Source organism: Coregonus clupeaformis, chromosome 27 (genome assembly GCF_020615455.1).
Source record: "Coregonus clupeaformis isolate EN_2021a chromosome 27, ASM2061545v1, whole genome shotgun sequence".
NCBI lineage: Eukaryota > Metazoa > Chordata > Actinopteri > Salmoniformes > Salmonidae > Coregonus > Coregonus clupeaformis.
In genome coordinates, this window is record NC_059218.1 from 34,023,755 (window position 1) to 34,040,573 (window position 16,819).

The window sequence follows — 16,819 nt, forward strand, 5'->3', positions numbered from 1 at the left end:
GGTTTAGTGTTAAGGTTAGAATGAGTGTTAGAATAAGGTTTAGGGTTAGGAGCTAGTTATGTTTTGGGGTCAAGGTTAGGGTTAAGGGAAAATTGGATTTTGAATGGGACTGAATTGTGTGTCCCCACAAGTTTAGTTATACAAGTGTGTGTGTGACTATATCTGTGTGAGTGTGTGCGTGAGTGAGCGCATATGTGCTAAGCTGCTGAGAATCAGTGCAGGTGGTCAGTCCAGATCAAGTGTTCAGCAGTATGATGGCTTGTAGATAAAAACTGTCTCTGAGCCTGTTGGTATCAGACCTCCCACTGGGCAAATATGTAAATTCAACGTTTATTCCACATTGGTTCAACGTAATTTCATTGAAATTACGTGGAAACAATGTTGATTCAACCAGTGTGCGCCCAGTGGGCTAATGCTCTGATACCGACAGTAAGGGAGTGAACAGCTCGGGGCTGTGGTGTGTGGGGTCATTGATAATGCTGCAGGCCTAGTTTTAGTTAAGTCTGGGGGGGCATGGTTCTTCTGGTGTGACTCTGTAGCAAGTACTTAATAGGCTTCTAATGATAACAACTAAGAATGAATGCACAGAGACCATTTATGCCATTTCCCATAGAGAATGATAGTGGCCTCTAGTGGTCAAAATGCCAATTAGCATGGGCAGCGCCATTGAGGGCGTCCACCATTTTAATGTATTCAACTGGGTGGGACTTCCAACGTCATTGGCTGATCCCTCCACGTGACCCTGTTGGCGGGATCATCCAATCGTGAAGAAGGAAATTGACTACTTCAAAATGGAGATTGCCTCAATGGCGCTGCCCATGCTGTCACAGACACTATATAGCTCGCCAGCTTGTAGTCCTAAAACCCGGAAATGAGTTACCTCCGGTTCGTTCAGCCATTCCTATGGTGAAAATGAATTGGGAAATAACAGGGTTTTGGGATAAACGCCGAAAATAAGGTCTGGGGTTAACACAAGCTTAGGAGATGTTATATGTTTTGTTCTATGTGATAATATCCGTCAGTTAACATGACCTTTATGAATTATGATTCAAATAACCTTTTTTTTTTATTAAGTAATGCTTCAAAATTCACAGAAAGTGAAGTTAGCTGATAAAGATGATCTCATAGAACAAAACGTATAAGATCTCCTAAGCTTGTGCTTAACACAGACCTTATTTTCGGCATTTATCAAAAAACGCCATGAATTTCTCCATAGGCTTTGTCTAACGAACCATGGCGGAGTTAGTGCCTACAAAAAGACACCGTTTCTATTTCTCTCTGTAATGGCACAGATACAAAAGATGAGTCCTCTATCTATGTCTATGTCCATTTCCCCATAACTCCTTGCGCGCTTCTACATTCACAGATGACCAAAATGGCGGATTCGTCGGTGGGTACTCGATAATCCCAAATTATTATACAATTACAACGTTTATATGTAGATGTGTGCCCTCGACTTTCATTAATATATATTTTCAATATCTTATCTTTCGACAGGTCGATGTTATCGAGGGCTGTCGGCTCCCTGTTCTCCGAAAAAATCAGGAAAACGAAGACGAGTGGCGTGAGTGTCGTCTCTTGGTTACCGTTAGGGTAGCTAGCGCTACACTAGCTGCATAATAAAACAACTGTCATGGCTGAATGTTTGAAAACACAAGCGCTTAGCTACGGCTAGTGGCTGATTGGGGAAAAAAAGGCACTGGTGGAGTTTTACGGCGATTTAAATTGCTTTCTACTTGTGTGTAAACGCTAGTTTGTTAGTTAGCTACCTACGTATTTTGATACTGTGTATGCTGAAGTTAGCTAGATAAAGTAACATTCACATTTTGTGCGCTGTTCGAATTTCGTATATACTAGCTAGAAAGCGTACTTGGCTATCTAGCTAGCTTCCTACCTAATTTATAAATTGGAACAGCGAATATGCTCATTGCTTGGGTAGGATTAGGTATCGAGATCTGTCATGTCGTGTGATGTTTTCTTTGCAGCCCTGGCCGAAATTCTCAGTGTGAAAGAGATCCCTGGGAGAAAACTCTACTATGTCCACTATATTGACTGTGAGTAGCCTATGCTTCATGTAATTCAGAGTGAATATGAGTGTAATGTTCCGACATTGTCAATAGTGATCTTCACAGGAGAAGCACATGTCCCAGTATGTATAACTGTCAATTTGGGAAACATTTGACTAGATGTCATCTCCGGTGTGTGTATACGTGTTTGTGTCTCTGCTTGTGTTTAAAGTCAACAAGCGTCTGGATGAGTGGGTTACGCCGGAAAGGCTTGACATGAAGAAGCTCCAGTTCCCTAAGAAGGAGGCTAAAACGCCTACTAAGAACGGGCTTCCGGGGTCACGGCCTAGCTCCCCTGAGAGAGAGGTGGTAAGAGCGGCCGGAGCTGGCCCCCAACATCCTCCCAGCAGGCCTCCCCAGCCACAAACCCAGCAGAAGTCTCTACCCACCAAGACTTCTATACCAGACTTTCAAGTGCTACAACAACAAGTTCAGGTTTGGCAGTAGTGTCTTAAGCCCAGTCCTGGGAATTGTACACTGATGCTGACAACTAACATTGTTGTACACTGATGCTGTCTTGATTTGATTATAACCTAGATGTTTTTTTGCAGTTGTGCTTAATACTGAGATTTTGGACAGCTATCTTGGTTAAACCAGTCCACTACACTACAACCTAATTGTAAACGCCACCATTTGGTATATAGTCTTTTGAAGCTATGATCATTTATTGAAATTAGACAAATGAAGAGGATGAAATAATTTATAGACCTTTGTTAAATGAAAATGGCACAATTGGTGCTATATTAATTATTTCAAAGATCTCATAAAATGAAACGTCAAGTGGCTTAATTCAAGATTTCTGTGAAATAACTGTTCTCTGGTCTTGCCTCTGTGAGGAGACAGAAGTGGAATAATAAGGTGCCAGGGGATGTATTTCTTCTGTTTCATGATATATAAATGCATTTACAAATCTTTTAGCTTAAATTTGTTACAAAAAAGCATTTGTACTCAGTATAAAAAAATTAAATGAATGCACTCACTGTAAGTCGCTCTGGATAAGAGCGTCTGCTAAATGACTAAAATGTAAATGTACTCAGAAAATGGTCGTGTTGTCCTTTTATACGGTCATTCCATGTATTTATTTTTATACACTGGCTTATTAAGTCATTCTCAGGCATATGTTGATATTTTCAACTGCTCAAATATATGCTGTCTTGACTGGTTATGCTTCTATTACAATATTTAATGGATAACATGATTAGTTCAGGTGAAAAATGCAACTCAGTACTTGTGGAGGTTTGAGTGTGACTGTCAGTTAATCCCCTTCCTCTCTTCCTTTCTGTTCAAATTCAGAGGAAGAGTCTTGATCTCAACCTTCAGACTGCCACAGCTCCTTCCAGAGGCAAAACCCTGCCCACACCGGTACAGCTTCAACTTACCCATTCTACACAGAGCCATGATTAACAACTGTTCAGTCCACAAAGTCAGAATGGGTTTATAGCTAAATTTGAATAGTAACACCAACCAAATTTAGATGCACTCAAGCTATTTTTGAACTTACAGATGTATAATTCTAAAATCAAGGAGAAACATCTTGCGAATAGATCAGTGGTCCGACTGGTCGATCTCCAACGCATTCCTAGTCGATCACCAAACATTTCTGTAAAAAACCCAACAATTTATTTGTTTCTCACTGATGGCGGTAGGTGCACTTGATTCAGCAGCCCTAGCGCCGGGAAGGCAAAGTGTTCCCATTTTGAACCATTTCATGTGTCTGAAGGTAGAACTCTGCCTACCGGGCAGGCCCAGAGAGCAAATCAAGTGCACCTATAGGTCTACCGCTGGCCAATCAGATAACTCAGATCACCGTGTCTGCACAGTTTCCACGAGCCATAGACTAAAAAGAAGCCTCAAACGCACAGCAAAGTTGATACTGTGAGATTTCAAAACTTTTTTAAAACCATGACTAGAGAGACTCAACGAATACAGCAAAGAGCTGCTGTTTTTGAGTAAGTTCTTGTTTAAGTTGTTATTCAACATTGTCAACACTTATAAGCCATAAAATGTGTGTTCTCCCTCCTTCCACTCACGCTACAACCAGCGCTGCAATGAATGAGTATAGTAAAGTGTTCCGATAAGCTTGCGTTGTTATTATTAGTGGCTTGTCTTTTTTTTATATCGAGGAATATTTAATCTTTCTCTGGTCATAGGAGTAACAACATGAATTGGTGCATGAGGCAGAAATAATGCAGTGTGACTTGAGTTTCGCCATCAGCTGGAAGACCGTGTCCCCTTTTCTCAGCGGAGGGGCGGTGAGTCGGGTGAGAGGCAGCCTCACCTCAGCTCACTCCCTCCCCTCAGACTGACCATCAGATGCAGGCCATCAGTCCCAAAAAAAAAAAAAGGCTAATTATTATGCTCACTCAGCTGTGCCTCACAAGTAATACAACAAGTTATCTATTACCAGTGTTTAAATATAATTTCAAAATGGTCTGGGAAGAACATTGGTAGTGCAATTGAAGCATAGCCAGTATGCAGTGATAATGTATTGGACCTATAGCCTACTGCACTAATATAATTGCTACAGAACTGTTTTTAATTGGTTAATGTTGCATAGGCTTAAATTGTTTTAAGTCATGTTTTTAAAAAAATCTGAGTGGTGATCTGCTTGCATTTTGACTCAGTGATCTTGACTCAGAAAAGGTTTGTGACCACTGGAGTAGATGATAAGTGATATTGTTGACTGGGGGGTTTTGCCCCGGCCCTAGAATATGACTGGTAATGTAAAAGATGACTATAATACCTCGGTTATGCCTGTGGTGTGGTTGGCATTTGAAATAACATCAACATAATCTTAAGAGATTAATTAAATGTCTCTTGAGTGAGATTTTTCTCATGTCTGCCCATGTTTCGCCTCTCATACAGAAGAGGAAAGCAGAGTCTGTGTCCCTGGCAACACAAGTGTCCCCGGCAACCCCCGTGCCATCCTTGCCAGGTTCAGCTGAAGCCTCCCAGGTGTCAGTTTACCCTGCTGTGAGGGACACCAACACCTTCAACCTCAAATCCAACGCCCACGATGACCATGAGCAGCTTACCTCGCTCACCACAGTAAACCAACATTTGATAACCTTGCCCTTCTGTAATGATCAATCTCTAGCCTCCCACTATGACTGTGTCTGTGTTTTGATTTCTTATCTTCTCCCCTTTTCAAATCATCCCAGAATGGTACTGCCCGTCGCCCCATGCCCAATCAGCCAGGCAGGAAGAGGAAGCAGCCCCCCAACTGCGGGGGAACCGATGAGGTATGGAACACTCATTAGTTGCTCTTGTTTCTACTGTTGACCATAATCTCTTCTTCCATCATTCACATTTATAGAGTGACACACTTTAGCATTATACTGGCATCAACAATTAATTCTTATGTTTTTGGAAATTGCATCAGCATCCTTTTAGTTTAAATGCATCAAAAAGAAAACTGATTTTAACACAGGATAAAGCACAATAATATCCAGCTAGGGCCCTTACTACATTAGACTAGTCTGAGCCGGGATACTAGACTAGTGTTGACTAACAGGATCTTACTGTCCTTGACCTATAGGTCTACCTTTCATGGTTATATGGTTTCAGTTAGACAGTAATCTGTATCAGAAGCCTGTTAGCATCAGCACAAGCACATTTTCAACAATGTTACTTGCAGCATTGTGATAATGTGAGGAGGCAAAATTGCATTTTACATAATTATCTGTGTGAACTCAGTAATTATCAACTACTATGAATTATTGCCTTCCCCTTTCTGTATAATGTTAAGATATCCATCCCAAATTAACAAGGAAAGAAAGAACAGGTCAATATAATATATGAAGAAATCTCCCTGTTGACCTTTAATCCCTTAATCGTCCCTCATTGGTATAATTAGTGTAAACGATAATCAATTCCATCCCTCTTAAATCAGTGTCCAAAAGCCCTCTAATCCGCTTGTTTTTTTGTTAGATAATTAAGGTTTTCCAGTATAACAACAGCCCTCGATGTGCCAGTGTCTATCTGCCGACAGGAGAGGTCCGTCTCATTTCTTTCTCATTGCCCTTGTCTCTTTGTTTATGGAATTATTTTAAAGGTTATGGCCTTCGATCAGACCTTTTATTATTTAATATGAGAGCTATTTCTCAGTGTATGGTTTAGTTTTTCTGATTAAACATAGGCAGTTTTTACAGTTGTTTCATTTTAATTTATTGGCTTTTATTTGGACAAGGTTCTAAGACAATGCATCAGATATGGAATACTATTGTTCTCTTCCATTTTGAATCAGGACTCGCAGGACAGCTCCGATGGCATCCCCTCTGCCCCTCGCATGACTGGCAGTCTGGTGTCGGACCGTAGCCATGACGACATTGTCACGCGTATGAAGAACATTGACTGCATTGAACTGGGCCGCCACAGGCTGAAGCCCTGGTACTTCTCCCCCTACCCACAGGAACTGACCACATTGCCTATTCTCTACCTCTGCGAGTTCTGCCTCAAGTACCTCAAGAGCCTCAAGTGTCTGCAGAGGCATCTGGTGAGACGCTACATAAGAATATCTCAATGGAATGAATGTGTGTAACACCAGTACAAGAGACTGTGGAGAGGGTTGCTGTACAGTCATGGTATTGTTTGAGCTACAGAAGACCAGGGGTCAACCGACCAGCTAGGCTGAGCTAAGGGATATAGCTACACTGAGTCTACAAAACATTAACACCTGTTCTTTCCTTGACATAGACCGACCAGGTGAATCCAGGTGAAAGCTATTATCCCTTATTGATGTCACTTGTTAAATAATAATAATATAATATGCCATTTAGCAGACGCTTTTATCCAAAGCGACTTGCAGTCATGTGTGCATACATTTTTACGTATGGGTGGTCCCGGGGATCGAACCCACTACCCTGGCGTTACAAGCGCCATGCTCTACCAATTGAGCTACAGAGGACCACTTCAATCAGTGTAGATGAATGGGAGGAGACGGGTTAAAGAAGGATTTTTAAGCCTTGAGACATGGATTGTGTATGTGTGCCCTTGAGGGTTAATGGGCAAGACAAAAAATGTAAGTGCCTTTAAATGAGGTATGGTAGTAGGAGCCAGGCGCACCGGTTTGTGTCAAGAACTGCAACACTGCTGGGTTTTTCACGCTCAACAGTTTCCCGTGTGTATTGAATTGAGGCTGTTCTGAGGGAAAAGGGGGGCAACTCAATATTAGGAAAGTGTTGTTAATGTTTGGTATACTCAGTGTATATGTCCACTAGGGGCTTGGATACAGAGCCACCTTGTCTATGCATGTGATCCTATATTATTCTCCTGCTCTCATCCAGACCAAGTGTAATCTTCGCCATCCCCCTGGCAATGAGATCTACCGCAAGGGCACCATCTCCTTTTTTGAAATAGATGGCAGAAAAAACAAAGTGAGTAAAGTCCATGATCCTCCCAGCTGTTATTCTAATGAGTTTCATTGAGATTCTCGCTTCACAACTCTTGTTTCTCCCATGTTTGCCAGACATACTCTCAGAACCTGTGTTTACTGGCCAAGTGTTTCCTGGACCACAAGACCCTGTACTATGACACAGACCCCTTCCTCTTCTACATCATGACAGAGTACGACGCCAAGGGCTTCCACATAGTGGGCTACTTCTCCAAGGTACACTGAACTCCCCTTATATCCTGGTATTAGCAGATAAACATCTGTTGCTCACAAATATCAGCAATAATACTATGTAATACTTGCCATCATAACCAACTCCTTAGACATGTTGAAAATACATATGCTTTTTGCAGCTGACTTACTCTTCCTTTCTGTACGCAGGAGAAGGAGTCGACGGAAGATTACAATGTGGCTTGTATCCTCACCTTACCTCCCTACCAGCGGAGAGGCTACGGCAAATTGCTAATTGAGTTCAGTAAGTGACATAACAGACTTTAAAAACATTTAAATATTGGATCTTGGTTTAAATCTGCACAACCATTGTACTTCTACCTGTGTCAAAATGATCTGTGGGAGTGTGTTGAAATGTGGCCATTCGGTATGCGGTAACTAAAGGTCTTGTTTCTGTTGGTTATCAGGTTATGAGCTGTCTAAGGTAGAGGGGAAGACGGGCACACCAGAGAAGCCTTTGTCTGACCTGGGGCTGCTCTCCTACCGCTCCTACTGGTCCCAGACCATCCTGGAGATCCTCATGGACCTCAAGCCTGACAATGGGGAGAGGCCTCAGATCACAATCAAGTACGACTGTCCTGTTATTCTCTCAGCTTGTTCTCTTTTATAGCTCAAGTTGCAGTGATTTCTGTAACCTAATATCACGTGGTCTTGTGTATTTCCAGTGAGATCAGCGAGATCACCAGTGTGAAGAAAGAGGATGTCATATCTACACTTCAGTACCTAAACCTAATTAACTACTATAAGGTGAGAGATACCAGAGTGCAGGGGACAGCACTTCAGCACTGTAATTTTAGCTGTTAAGGGGCAATCTTGATCAGCATATTTGAACCTCTTCTCTCCCTGTGGTTTCTCAGGGCCAATATATTCTGACTCTTTCGGAGGACATAGTGGAGGGGCATGAGAGAGCAATGCAGAAGCGTCACCTGCCCATCGACCCCAAATGCCTTCACTTCACCCCCAAGGACTGGAGCAAGAGGGGCAAGTGGTAGAACCCTGTCTGGTTCTCCTGGCCCCGCTCTCCCTCTCTTACCGCATACTTTCCTGAAGCTCTCGGGAAGGAGAGCACCACAGGTCTCCTCAGAGAGGGAGCTTCATTCAATTTCATCTGACCCTTTTTGTCAAAGATGTAAAAATGAACAACTGTTTATATTCAGCATCCTTTTTTACAATTATGCCCAATCTCCTATTACCCATGTTTCATCTCACTGTTCTGTCTTTGACACAAGTAGATCCATTTGCTTAGTCTCAATAGTAGGAATGGTCATAATTTCGGATAGAGGACGCCTACCCTCTGTTTTATCACCCTCCTGGCACACTCTGTCTTCCACACTCTTGGACTAGTTGGTAGTATGTGCTCATGTTAGTGAACATCACTCTGTTATTGTTTTGGCTGTAATCCTGGATTTTGACTACACATGTCCACAGTTTCATTGATCCAACACACAATGAGAATTACAGATCTAACTGTGCTTGTAATTGTATATACACTATTGCTGTTTTATAAATGATTTTTAAAGTGGTGTTGCATTTCTGTATGTCAAATGTAATGTGGGGATGCTCAGTACAGAAAATAAGCCATGTCGAACTGTTACAAGAATGTAAATGTGGATACCTGTACAGTTCTGTCCTTAAAAAAAAAAAAACTTGAATGTAAATTAACATGTTTGGCACAATATGTGTCATTTAATTTAATGACTATTTACTGTACATTTGTGTGTATAGTTAGGGATTTGTAACAAGTGATTCATACTTTGTTTTTCTGTTGTCGCTAATATTTAGTTATTTCCCTTCATATTTAAGTGCAAATTCAACATTGATTTGTTTTCTCTTTTGTATTATATGAACAGTGCATGGGTTTGTAAGTGGTTTAGAGATAGGGGAATCAGTGATTTTTGGCAACACTGAAAAAGGCTATAAATCTAACAAACAGATTATTGTTATAATAGCCTAAAGAGCGATGGATTTACACATATCTAATAAACCAGGACACTTTTACTGGGTTTCATGACTTTATGAGTTTTCAAAGGATAAAATCTGAGTTGTCATCACTGATCTGGAGAAAGAAATAAGGTTGTTTTCTTTAAGTTTGACACTTATTTCCCTATTCGTGGTCATTCCCCTGAATGTCCTCCTGTGTTGCCTGAAAAGGACGTCAACACAACTGTTTAGGAGCTGAATCAGAAGTCTTATTCCTTGACTGTTTACACATTTCCAGGCAGTTATACAGGCAGCCCAATTCTGATATTTTGCCAAATTAGTTTCAAAAGAGCTGATCTGATTGGTCAAGAGGTCAATTTACTGGCCAAAAGATCAGAATTGGGCTGCCTGTGTAAACGCAGCCGTAGGCAGCAGACATCAATTTATATGTAAGTAAAATGTAGCTATGTTGTACTCTGCTCCAGAAGTTTGTCTACAGAGAGAAATGCTCTCACCTCAAAGAAGGCATCGATGAGGCGCTCCAGAACACAGCCCTGGGAGCGGAACGTCTGCTGGTTCTGATCTATGGCTGCCAGCAGTCTGAGGTAGCTGGTGATCAGCTCTATCTCCCTATGGACCAGTCATGTTGGGGCTCTTGTTAGATTGCGACTACAGCACAGACTACAGTAAAATGGCTTGGCAAAACAGGCTTTTCTGTTAGCATTGTGAACCAAGTTGACAGCTGGCTTTTCTCCTGTTTAGTGTTTGACATAGTTTCTTACCTCTTTCCATACTTATTTTCACTATAGCTCAATTTGAGGGCCTCTTCATAGAACTCCTCATCGGTCTGTGGTTCAATGGGCTGGGGCTCTACAGACAGGTAAAGAGAAGAGGAGACCGGTTCAGTCGTCTTTCTGTTGCCTATTGTTTGTATTTTGCCTCACCCACAAGTACATGTGGTAGCCTTTTGAAAAATGTAGGGCCGACCAACCAACCTAACTTCTTCATTGACTGCATCTCGCTCTCATATACCTCTTGGAACTAAAGTAGAAAAGAATGCAGTGTTATGTTCAGCAAAATCTACTGCAGTATCTGTCTTTCTTGCCTTATTGTTTGTCATGGTCGGAATACCTTTTGGATCTTTGACGCCATCCGTCTCTTGATTGTCATCTGGAAGTTGTCGACAAGGACAGCAATGAATAGACTATGCAGAGAAAATCACAATGTACAATCAACAGGGTGTTTGCTCTTGGAAGAACTTAGTAGGAGTATCATACATGTACTGTATTGTCTTTGTTGCAACATTTTCAAGCCTACTCACTTGAGGAAAGTGAAGTATTCCACCACAATGTACAGGACAAGAAAGATGATAATATGAGGTGCACCTGTCATTCATAAAAAGTTACAAGTCATGACCACAAATAGTTACATCATGTGATGATTGGTGACTGACCATGCATGACACACAGACTGTAGTGTTCCCTCCCTCACCGTTGTCTCGGCTGGTAGAGTAAATGAAAGCCCAGTCATCCAGCGTGAGCAGCTGGAACAGAGTGAAAATTGTCCGAAACATGGTGCCAAAGCGATGCGGGTCAGACTCGTTAAACATCTCTCGGAAAATGACAGCAAACATGAAGAGGAATGTGAACATGAGGATGATGATGGCACCCATGGACTGGAGAGACTGGAGACAGGTGGACACAATGGACTGGAGATTTTGGAGGAAGCTGTCAAGGAAAGAATTACATGTTACTGAACCATGATGAAAGATATTAGATAGGGATGTATTCATATAGTTTATGTACTTGGGGTGTCAGAGTTCATCCACTGAAGTGCTATCAAGGGAAGTCAAACAGAGGGGTGGTCGGTCTGAATAATGAGTTCATGCTGAAAAACACTTGAGGCGTCCTACCGGATGGTACGCAAGACCCGGAACGCTCGGATGGCCCGGACCCCTTTGAAGAGCTTGAGGATGCGGAAGATTGTGGATGCCTGGCCTCCACTGAAGTTCCCTGCAGACTCAATGAGTGGCAGCAGGAAGTCAATGAGGCTCATCGTAATTATGAAAAAGTCTGAGACAGGCAGAGAACAGAGGGAGAAAATAAAAATGAGATGAAACAGTGGGAGACTCGTTGTTGTAAAACATTGGAGAGGGTTTTTTGCGACTGCCCCCAAGCCAATGTAAACAGCTACCTACCCAGGTCATTCCAGGGATTTTTGAAGTAGAGTCGACCCCAGACAAGCAGTTTCAGCACACATTCCGTTAAATAGATCGCCAGAAAAGCAGAATCGAGAGCTGAGAAGAACCACCCTGGCATTGGGAAACAAAACAGATGTCATTAACACACTTCAACCCATGCATGAGAATAGAGAACTTACTAAAAGTAGATTTTAAAGGGTCACAATGTATTTTCCCTGTTTCTCACACCTCCTCTCACAGTCACACTTTCAAATGTCTGGGCCACCAGGGTCCCTGTGTTGAGCACCACCACAAACAGGATGAACTTGTCAAACATGGGGTCTTCTGTGAAGGCCACAATGATCCTGAACAGCTGATGCATCCAGTCCTGCAGGGCACCCCATGCCCTCAGCCAACCTTTCCTAGAGTTCCGCTGCTCCTTGATCCTCCGCTGCTCATCTGAGAGAGAGAGAGAGAGAGAGAGAGAGAGAGAGAGAGAGAGAGAGAGAGAGAGAGAGAGAGAGAGAGAGAGAGACACCACAGGAGGTTGGTGGCACCTTAATTGGGGAGGACTGCCTCGTGGTAATGACTGGAGCGGAATTAGTAGAATGGTTTCAAACACATCAAACATATGGAAACCACATGTTTGACTCTGTTCCATTTATTCCATTGCAGCCATTACAATGAGTATGTCCTCCTATAGCTCCTCCCACCAGCCTCCTCTGGCACACACATAATTAAAGTGGACATTGTGAGTTGTAACTTTTCCGGGACAGTTTGCCCCTATGACGATAGTCGTCAGTATACTGTACTTCACATACCTTTTTGGATGAGTCTCTTCAACATTTCACCATCTAAGGCCTCACATGTTGAGAACACTCGCTTCTTGTGTGGCTGCTTCCCGCCTATGGATGACTTGTGGTGGCTGGTTGAGCCTGCATAATAGATCATGAATGATGATGCTCATAGACATACAAACACACAGAGGTACAGAGAGGTTTGATGACAGTGTGGATTATAAATATTGGATTCTGAAGTCATTCTTCAGAATGGGTGATATGATTTATTAGAATCCCCATTAGCCGACGGGAATGGCGACAGCTAGTCTTACTGGGGTCTGACACATAACGAAAAATACATTATGTGGAGTATGGGTATGGGGAGTCTTGCCCTTTCCAGCCACTGTCTGCCTGTATGATGGTCGATGTTCCATCTTGTACTCCAGGCTAAACACACACACACACCGCAGAGAAGAGTACCAGAAAAGTATAATGAAAACATGTAACATCAAACGTGTAATCTCTTATTGTAACAACCTGTAAAGCTACTGACCACCAAAATGGTCATAGTGGAGAACCTTGAGCACTTTCTGATGGCAGCACAATGATATATTGTATTGTTAGACTTAGAGGAACTTTACTTTTCCAAGGGAACATTACTTCATGCCATCACTACTTTATCTTCACAACAATGACCAGTGTCATTAGCTACAAACACGTCTAATTAAGGCATCTGTCAAATATTCATCAATACAAACAAGTAGCTAAGCATTTACCGTATTGTCTCTGGAAAAATAAAACCTTCTGCATAGAGGAATGGTACAGAATGCCACTGGAATCCATCCGTGCGTCATAAGGACTTCTTTATTCTCGATGCTTCCTTGACCATTCTATTCCATTAATTATATTCTACTCTACTGTGCTATTATGTCTCGTTTTTTTCTGTCTGCATTGTTGGGAAGGGCCCGTAAGTAAGCATTTCACTGTTACTCTACACCTGTTGTTTACGAAGCATGTGACAAATACAATTTGATTTGATTTGAAGAAGAGGGAGCGTTCACCTTTCTGTGTGTGTCAAGCAAACGGCAGCAATTCTTCTTTGTACCACAAGGGCGCGGGATGATACAAGTGTAGTTTACAACAATTGTTTTCAGTTGATGTGAGAGGATCTCTTGCGTCCAAAATGGACTCTTCCTTGGCTTGTTATAACAAACCATTTCAATTTGAACCATTTCAATTTATTTTGGAATAGTGGTAAAAAACAGGGCATACTTATATTTTGTCAGATTTCCAACACATTTTGAAATAGTAATATGGTGACATTTTGAAATGTATCATATCAGATTTTATTGGTCACATACACGTTTAGCAGATGTTAGTGCGGGTGTAGCGAAATGCTTGTGTTTCTACCTCCAACAATACACATAATACACACAATCTAAAAGTAAAAGAATGGAATTAAGAAATATATAAATATTAGGACGAGCAATGTCGGAGAGCCATAGACTAAAATACAGTAGAATAGAATACAGTATATACTTATGATAGGTTGTCATTGTAAATAAGAACGTTCTTAATTTACTTACCTGTATAAATAAAGGTGACATGATTTTTATTTATTTATTGGCTATTCACTACGTTTTATGAAAACAACAACACGTGCGTAATTTCGTAAATAGGCTATAGGCAAAATTGTTATTCTGGATTTTTGTTTTATCCCTAAGAAGTCAAAAACAACATCCTGTCTGTGGAATTTAAGACAGACTTCTGGCAGTCGTGGAGTACCCCCAACAGTATACATTTTTGTTGTAGCCCTGGACACCTAATTCAACTTCTCAATTTATCATCAAGCCGTCAATGAGTTGAATCAGGTGAGTTTGTCCGGGGCAACAACCCAAATGTGTGCTGTTGGGGATACTCGAGGACAGACCTACTGCATGCACCCTTCCCCTGAAGTTGGACCTAATGACCACTGTCAAGGTCGATGCGTAAAGTTGGAAAAATTGATTGTCGGTAGGAACTATTCTACATCAAATGGGGTCATGGAATAGTCCATGTTTTTTAATAGTTTATATACTCTAAATAAAGAGCATACTTTTAGAATTGGTGTTGGAGAAATTATACATGGCATGTATGGAAAGTAGATGTTGCAGAAAATGGATCTAACCTAACAAAAAGTCAAAACACCATTACATATTTTCTATAATAAATACACAATTGCAGAGTAGATTTATACTCCCTTTATTATTTTAGGAAGAAGTTGGCATGATAATATTGTTTCAACGAAAAATATGACACATTAATTTGGTCAGCGGTAATTAGAAGCAATGCGTGATTGCTTTTCTGTCATTACGCACATCATCACAGTCAAAAGCAACATGATTAATACAAATGTGGGAAGATACATAAACAAACAAATACATGATTAAATAAACAAATAAATAAATATCAAATAAATAATTGATTAGATAGATAAATATAACTTTGTAGAAAACAAAACTAATTTACACAAAACTATAGCCTACTATTCAGGAGAAACATTTCTGATTTCACAATTGTTGACAAGAACTCTGTCCAAACATGGAATTCAGTCATAATGCCGAAGCAAACAGTCTGAGGTCATTAAATAGTTTGAGACAAAACGATGACCTGTCTGCTCTCCGTTGGGTGATATTTGTTTATGTGTCCGGTGAGGCCAGGGGAGGAGAAGAAATTATCACCACAAAATCGACACGGAATCACCTCTCCTGTCACCTTTGTGATGCACTCAGTCCCTGCGTATTTGGCGGAGGGCTCGGGTGTTTCTAGGCCGGACTTGAGCGGGCTGATGTGTTGTTGGTCGGAGACTTTGGCCGAAGGAGACTGATTCTGGGGATGACTAGCTGCTTTCCTATTGTGCAAGGCCAAGTGTTTCCTCAGGTACGCTTGTTTTCTGAATTTCTTTGAGCACTGTGGGCAGCTGAACATAATTTCTTCATCAGAGCCCGAGTCTGAGGGTAGCGGGGAGGGTGGGAGCGCCTCTCTGGCTGTTGGTGTGTCAGGTCGGCTCTCCTCTCTCTGTGACAAGACTCTCTCCACTTGAAAACCCTTTGGCTTGTGCCAACGTCTGTGGGAGGCCAGGTTAGCAGGACAACTAAAAACTTTGTCACACTCGTCGCAGCGATATTCGACTCGGACAATGCGAGAGCACTTGTGGAAGGCCAAAGTGAGAGGGTCTGCATACCGCTCCTTGCAAAGCTGACAGATGAATTCTCCAAGCGGACTGCTGGTGTTGGAGCGCTGCTTCACCTCATCCTCTGCCTCCTCTGTAATGCGCAATCCGAGGACGGGAGATGTGGTTACCTCATCCCGGACGCTGGACTTCTTCTCTTGGTTTTGGGAGCTTGAGGACTTGCGCTTTTTATAATTAGTATGGGGAGATTTCGCGTTGGAGGAGGCAGGCCGCTTCATTGCTGCAGATTTAGCATTCCCGCACATGGTGTCCAGTCTGGTGGTCATCTCCGGAAGAGACGGCGACACTGGGGAACCATCAATGGTGAAGCTTCCCAAATTTGCCTCGGGAAAGGTATCTGATGGAGCAGGAGAAAGAAAGCTTAACATTTGATGAGCGGCGTCCACGGGTGTGTATTGATATCCCTCGCTGTCAGGCCGGGTCGGGCTCAGTGAAGGCGCACGGTGAGACTCTGGCATTCCACCGAAAATACCCGGGCTGAGAACTCTGATAAAGTTGTGGCACACCGAGGGCAGTGCATGAGCCGGGGTATTCTCGACCAGCGGAGAACAGTTGGCGTCCAGCGCCAAGTCCTCCTCGCGTATCCTGTATGAAACAGGACCAGCCTTTTTAGAACGTTTTATAAGGAAACCCTTTGGCATGGTGACTGTCAGGAAACACACACGACGCGTTATAATCAACCTCAATAAGTTGTTGCTGTTAAAGTCGAGGCCAGGAAATGGAAAGAGGCGTGCGTAATCGTAATGCGTCCTATTCGCTCTGCGGTACCTGTCCACACTGGCCCTCTGTCGTTTGTCTCGGTCTTTATAAAGGCCCCGAGCGGTCATTGTGCGTCAGTTAGGACGCAGATGGCAGCAGTCCAGCCGTCAATAGAAAGGCCCGGCAACATGATCCACCGGGAGTCTTTGAGGAGCACAGCGGCAGATGTCAGCCTCCCCATTGCCGAGTCCACCCCCCCTGCCCCCAGACCACTTGCCCCGTCCTTGACGATCCCTAGCCATTATGCAGATTACACAGAGC

The 16,819-nt window shown here is 42.4% G+C and overlaps 3 protein-coding genes across 3 annotated transcripts; 1 reads left to right on the forward strand and 2 right to left on the reverse strand.

Annotated features, from left to right (window-relative positions):
* The first annotated feature begins 1,192 nt into the window (after window positions 1-1,192).
* LOC121541866 (histone acetyltransferase KAT5) lies at window positions 1,193-9,687 on the forward strand. The gene is made up of 15 exons (XM_041851210.2): window positions 1,193-1,390; window positions 1,498-1,564; window positions 1,986-2,054; window positions 2,239-2,501; window positions 3,360-3,428; window positions 4,932-5,114; window positions 5,228-5,308; window positions 5,997-6,062; window positions 6,313-6,561; window positions 7,352-7,441; window positions 7,534-7,674; window positions 7,840-7,933; window positions 8,097-8,256; window positions 8,355-8,436; window positions 8,547-9,687. Exons 1-15 carry the CDS (start codon window positions 1,367-1,369, stop codon window positions 8,679-8,681), a joined length of 1,773 nt encoding a protein of 590 aa, XP_041707144.1. The 5' UTR covers window positions 1,193-1,366; the 3' UTR covers window positions 8,682-9,687.
* LOC121541867 (cation channel sperm-associated protein 1) lies at window positions 9,320-13,376 on the reverse strand. Its single transcript, XM_041851211.1, has 13 exons — window positions 13,344-13,376; window positions 12,959-13,014; window positions 12,610-12,723; window positions 12,038-12,247; window positions 11,807-11,920; window positions 11,522-11,681; window positions 11,101-11,336; window positions 10,931-10,994; window positions 10,741-10,813; window positions 10,605-10,650; window positions 10,392-10,479; window positions 10,125-10,239; window positions 9,320-9,832 (listed from the first exon to the last, which is right to left on the reverse strand). Exons 2-13 carry the CDS (start codon window positions 12,999-13,001, stop codon window positions 9,794-9,796), a joined length of 1,302 nt encoding a protein of 433 aa, XP_041707145.1. The 5' UTR covers window positions 13,002-13,014; window positions 13,344-13,376; the 3' UTR covers window positions 9,320-9,793.
* Window positions 13,377-14,792: 1,416 nt separating this feature from the next.
* On the reverse strand, window positions 14,793-16,612 carry LOC121541215 (insulinoma-associated protein 1a-like). Its single transcript, XM_041850186.2, has one exon. The coding sequence runs from the start codon at window positions 16,438-16,440 to the stop codon at window positions 15,190-15,192; it is 1,251 nt and encodes a 416-aa protein (XP_041706120.2). The 5' UTR covers window positions 16,441-16,612; the 3' UTR covers window positions 14,793-15,189.
* Between the last annotated feature and the right edge of the window lie 207 nt (window positions 16,613-16,819).

Bases quoted from the DNA above. Each gene is read 5' to 3' on its own strand.
- LOC121541866 (XM_041851210.2), top strand. From the start codon at position 1,367: ATGACCAAAATGGCGGATTCGTCG. The intron at 2,055-2,238 runs GTGAGTAGCCTA...TTGTGTTTAAAG, and splicing joins CTATGTCCACTATATTGACT to TCAACAAGCGTCTGGATGAG. The intron at 7,442-7,533 runs GTGAGTAAAGTC...CATGTTTGCCAG, and splicing joins TAGATGGCAGAAAAAACAAA to ACATACTCTCAGAACCTGTG.
- LOC121541867 (XM_041851211.1), bottom strand. From the start codon at position 13,001: ATGGAACATCGACCATCATACAGGCAGACAGTGGCTGGAAAGG. The intron at 12,248-12,609 runs GTATGTGAAGTA...TCTCTCTCTCAG, and splicing joins GAAGAGACTCATCCAAAAAG to ATGAGCAGCGGAGGATCAAG. The intron at 10,240-10,391 runs GTAAGAAACTAT...ACTGGTCCATAG, and splicing joins GAAAATAAGTATGGAAAGAG to GGAGATAGAGCTGATCACCA.
- LOC121541215 (XM_041850186.2), bottom strand. From the start codon at position 16,440: ATGCCAAAGGGTTTCCTTATAAAACGTTCTAAAAAGGCTGGTCCTGTT.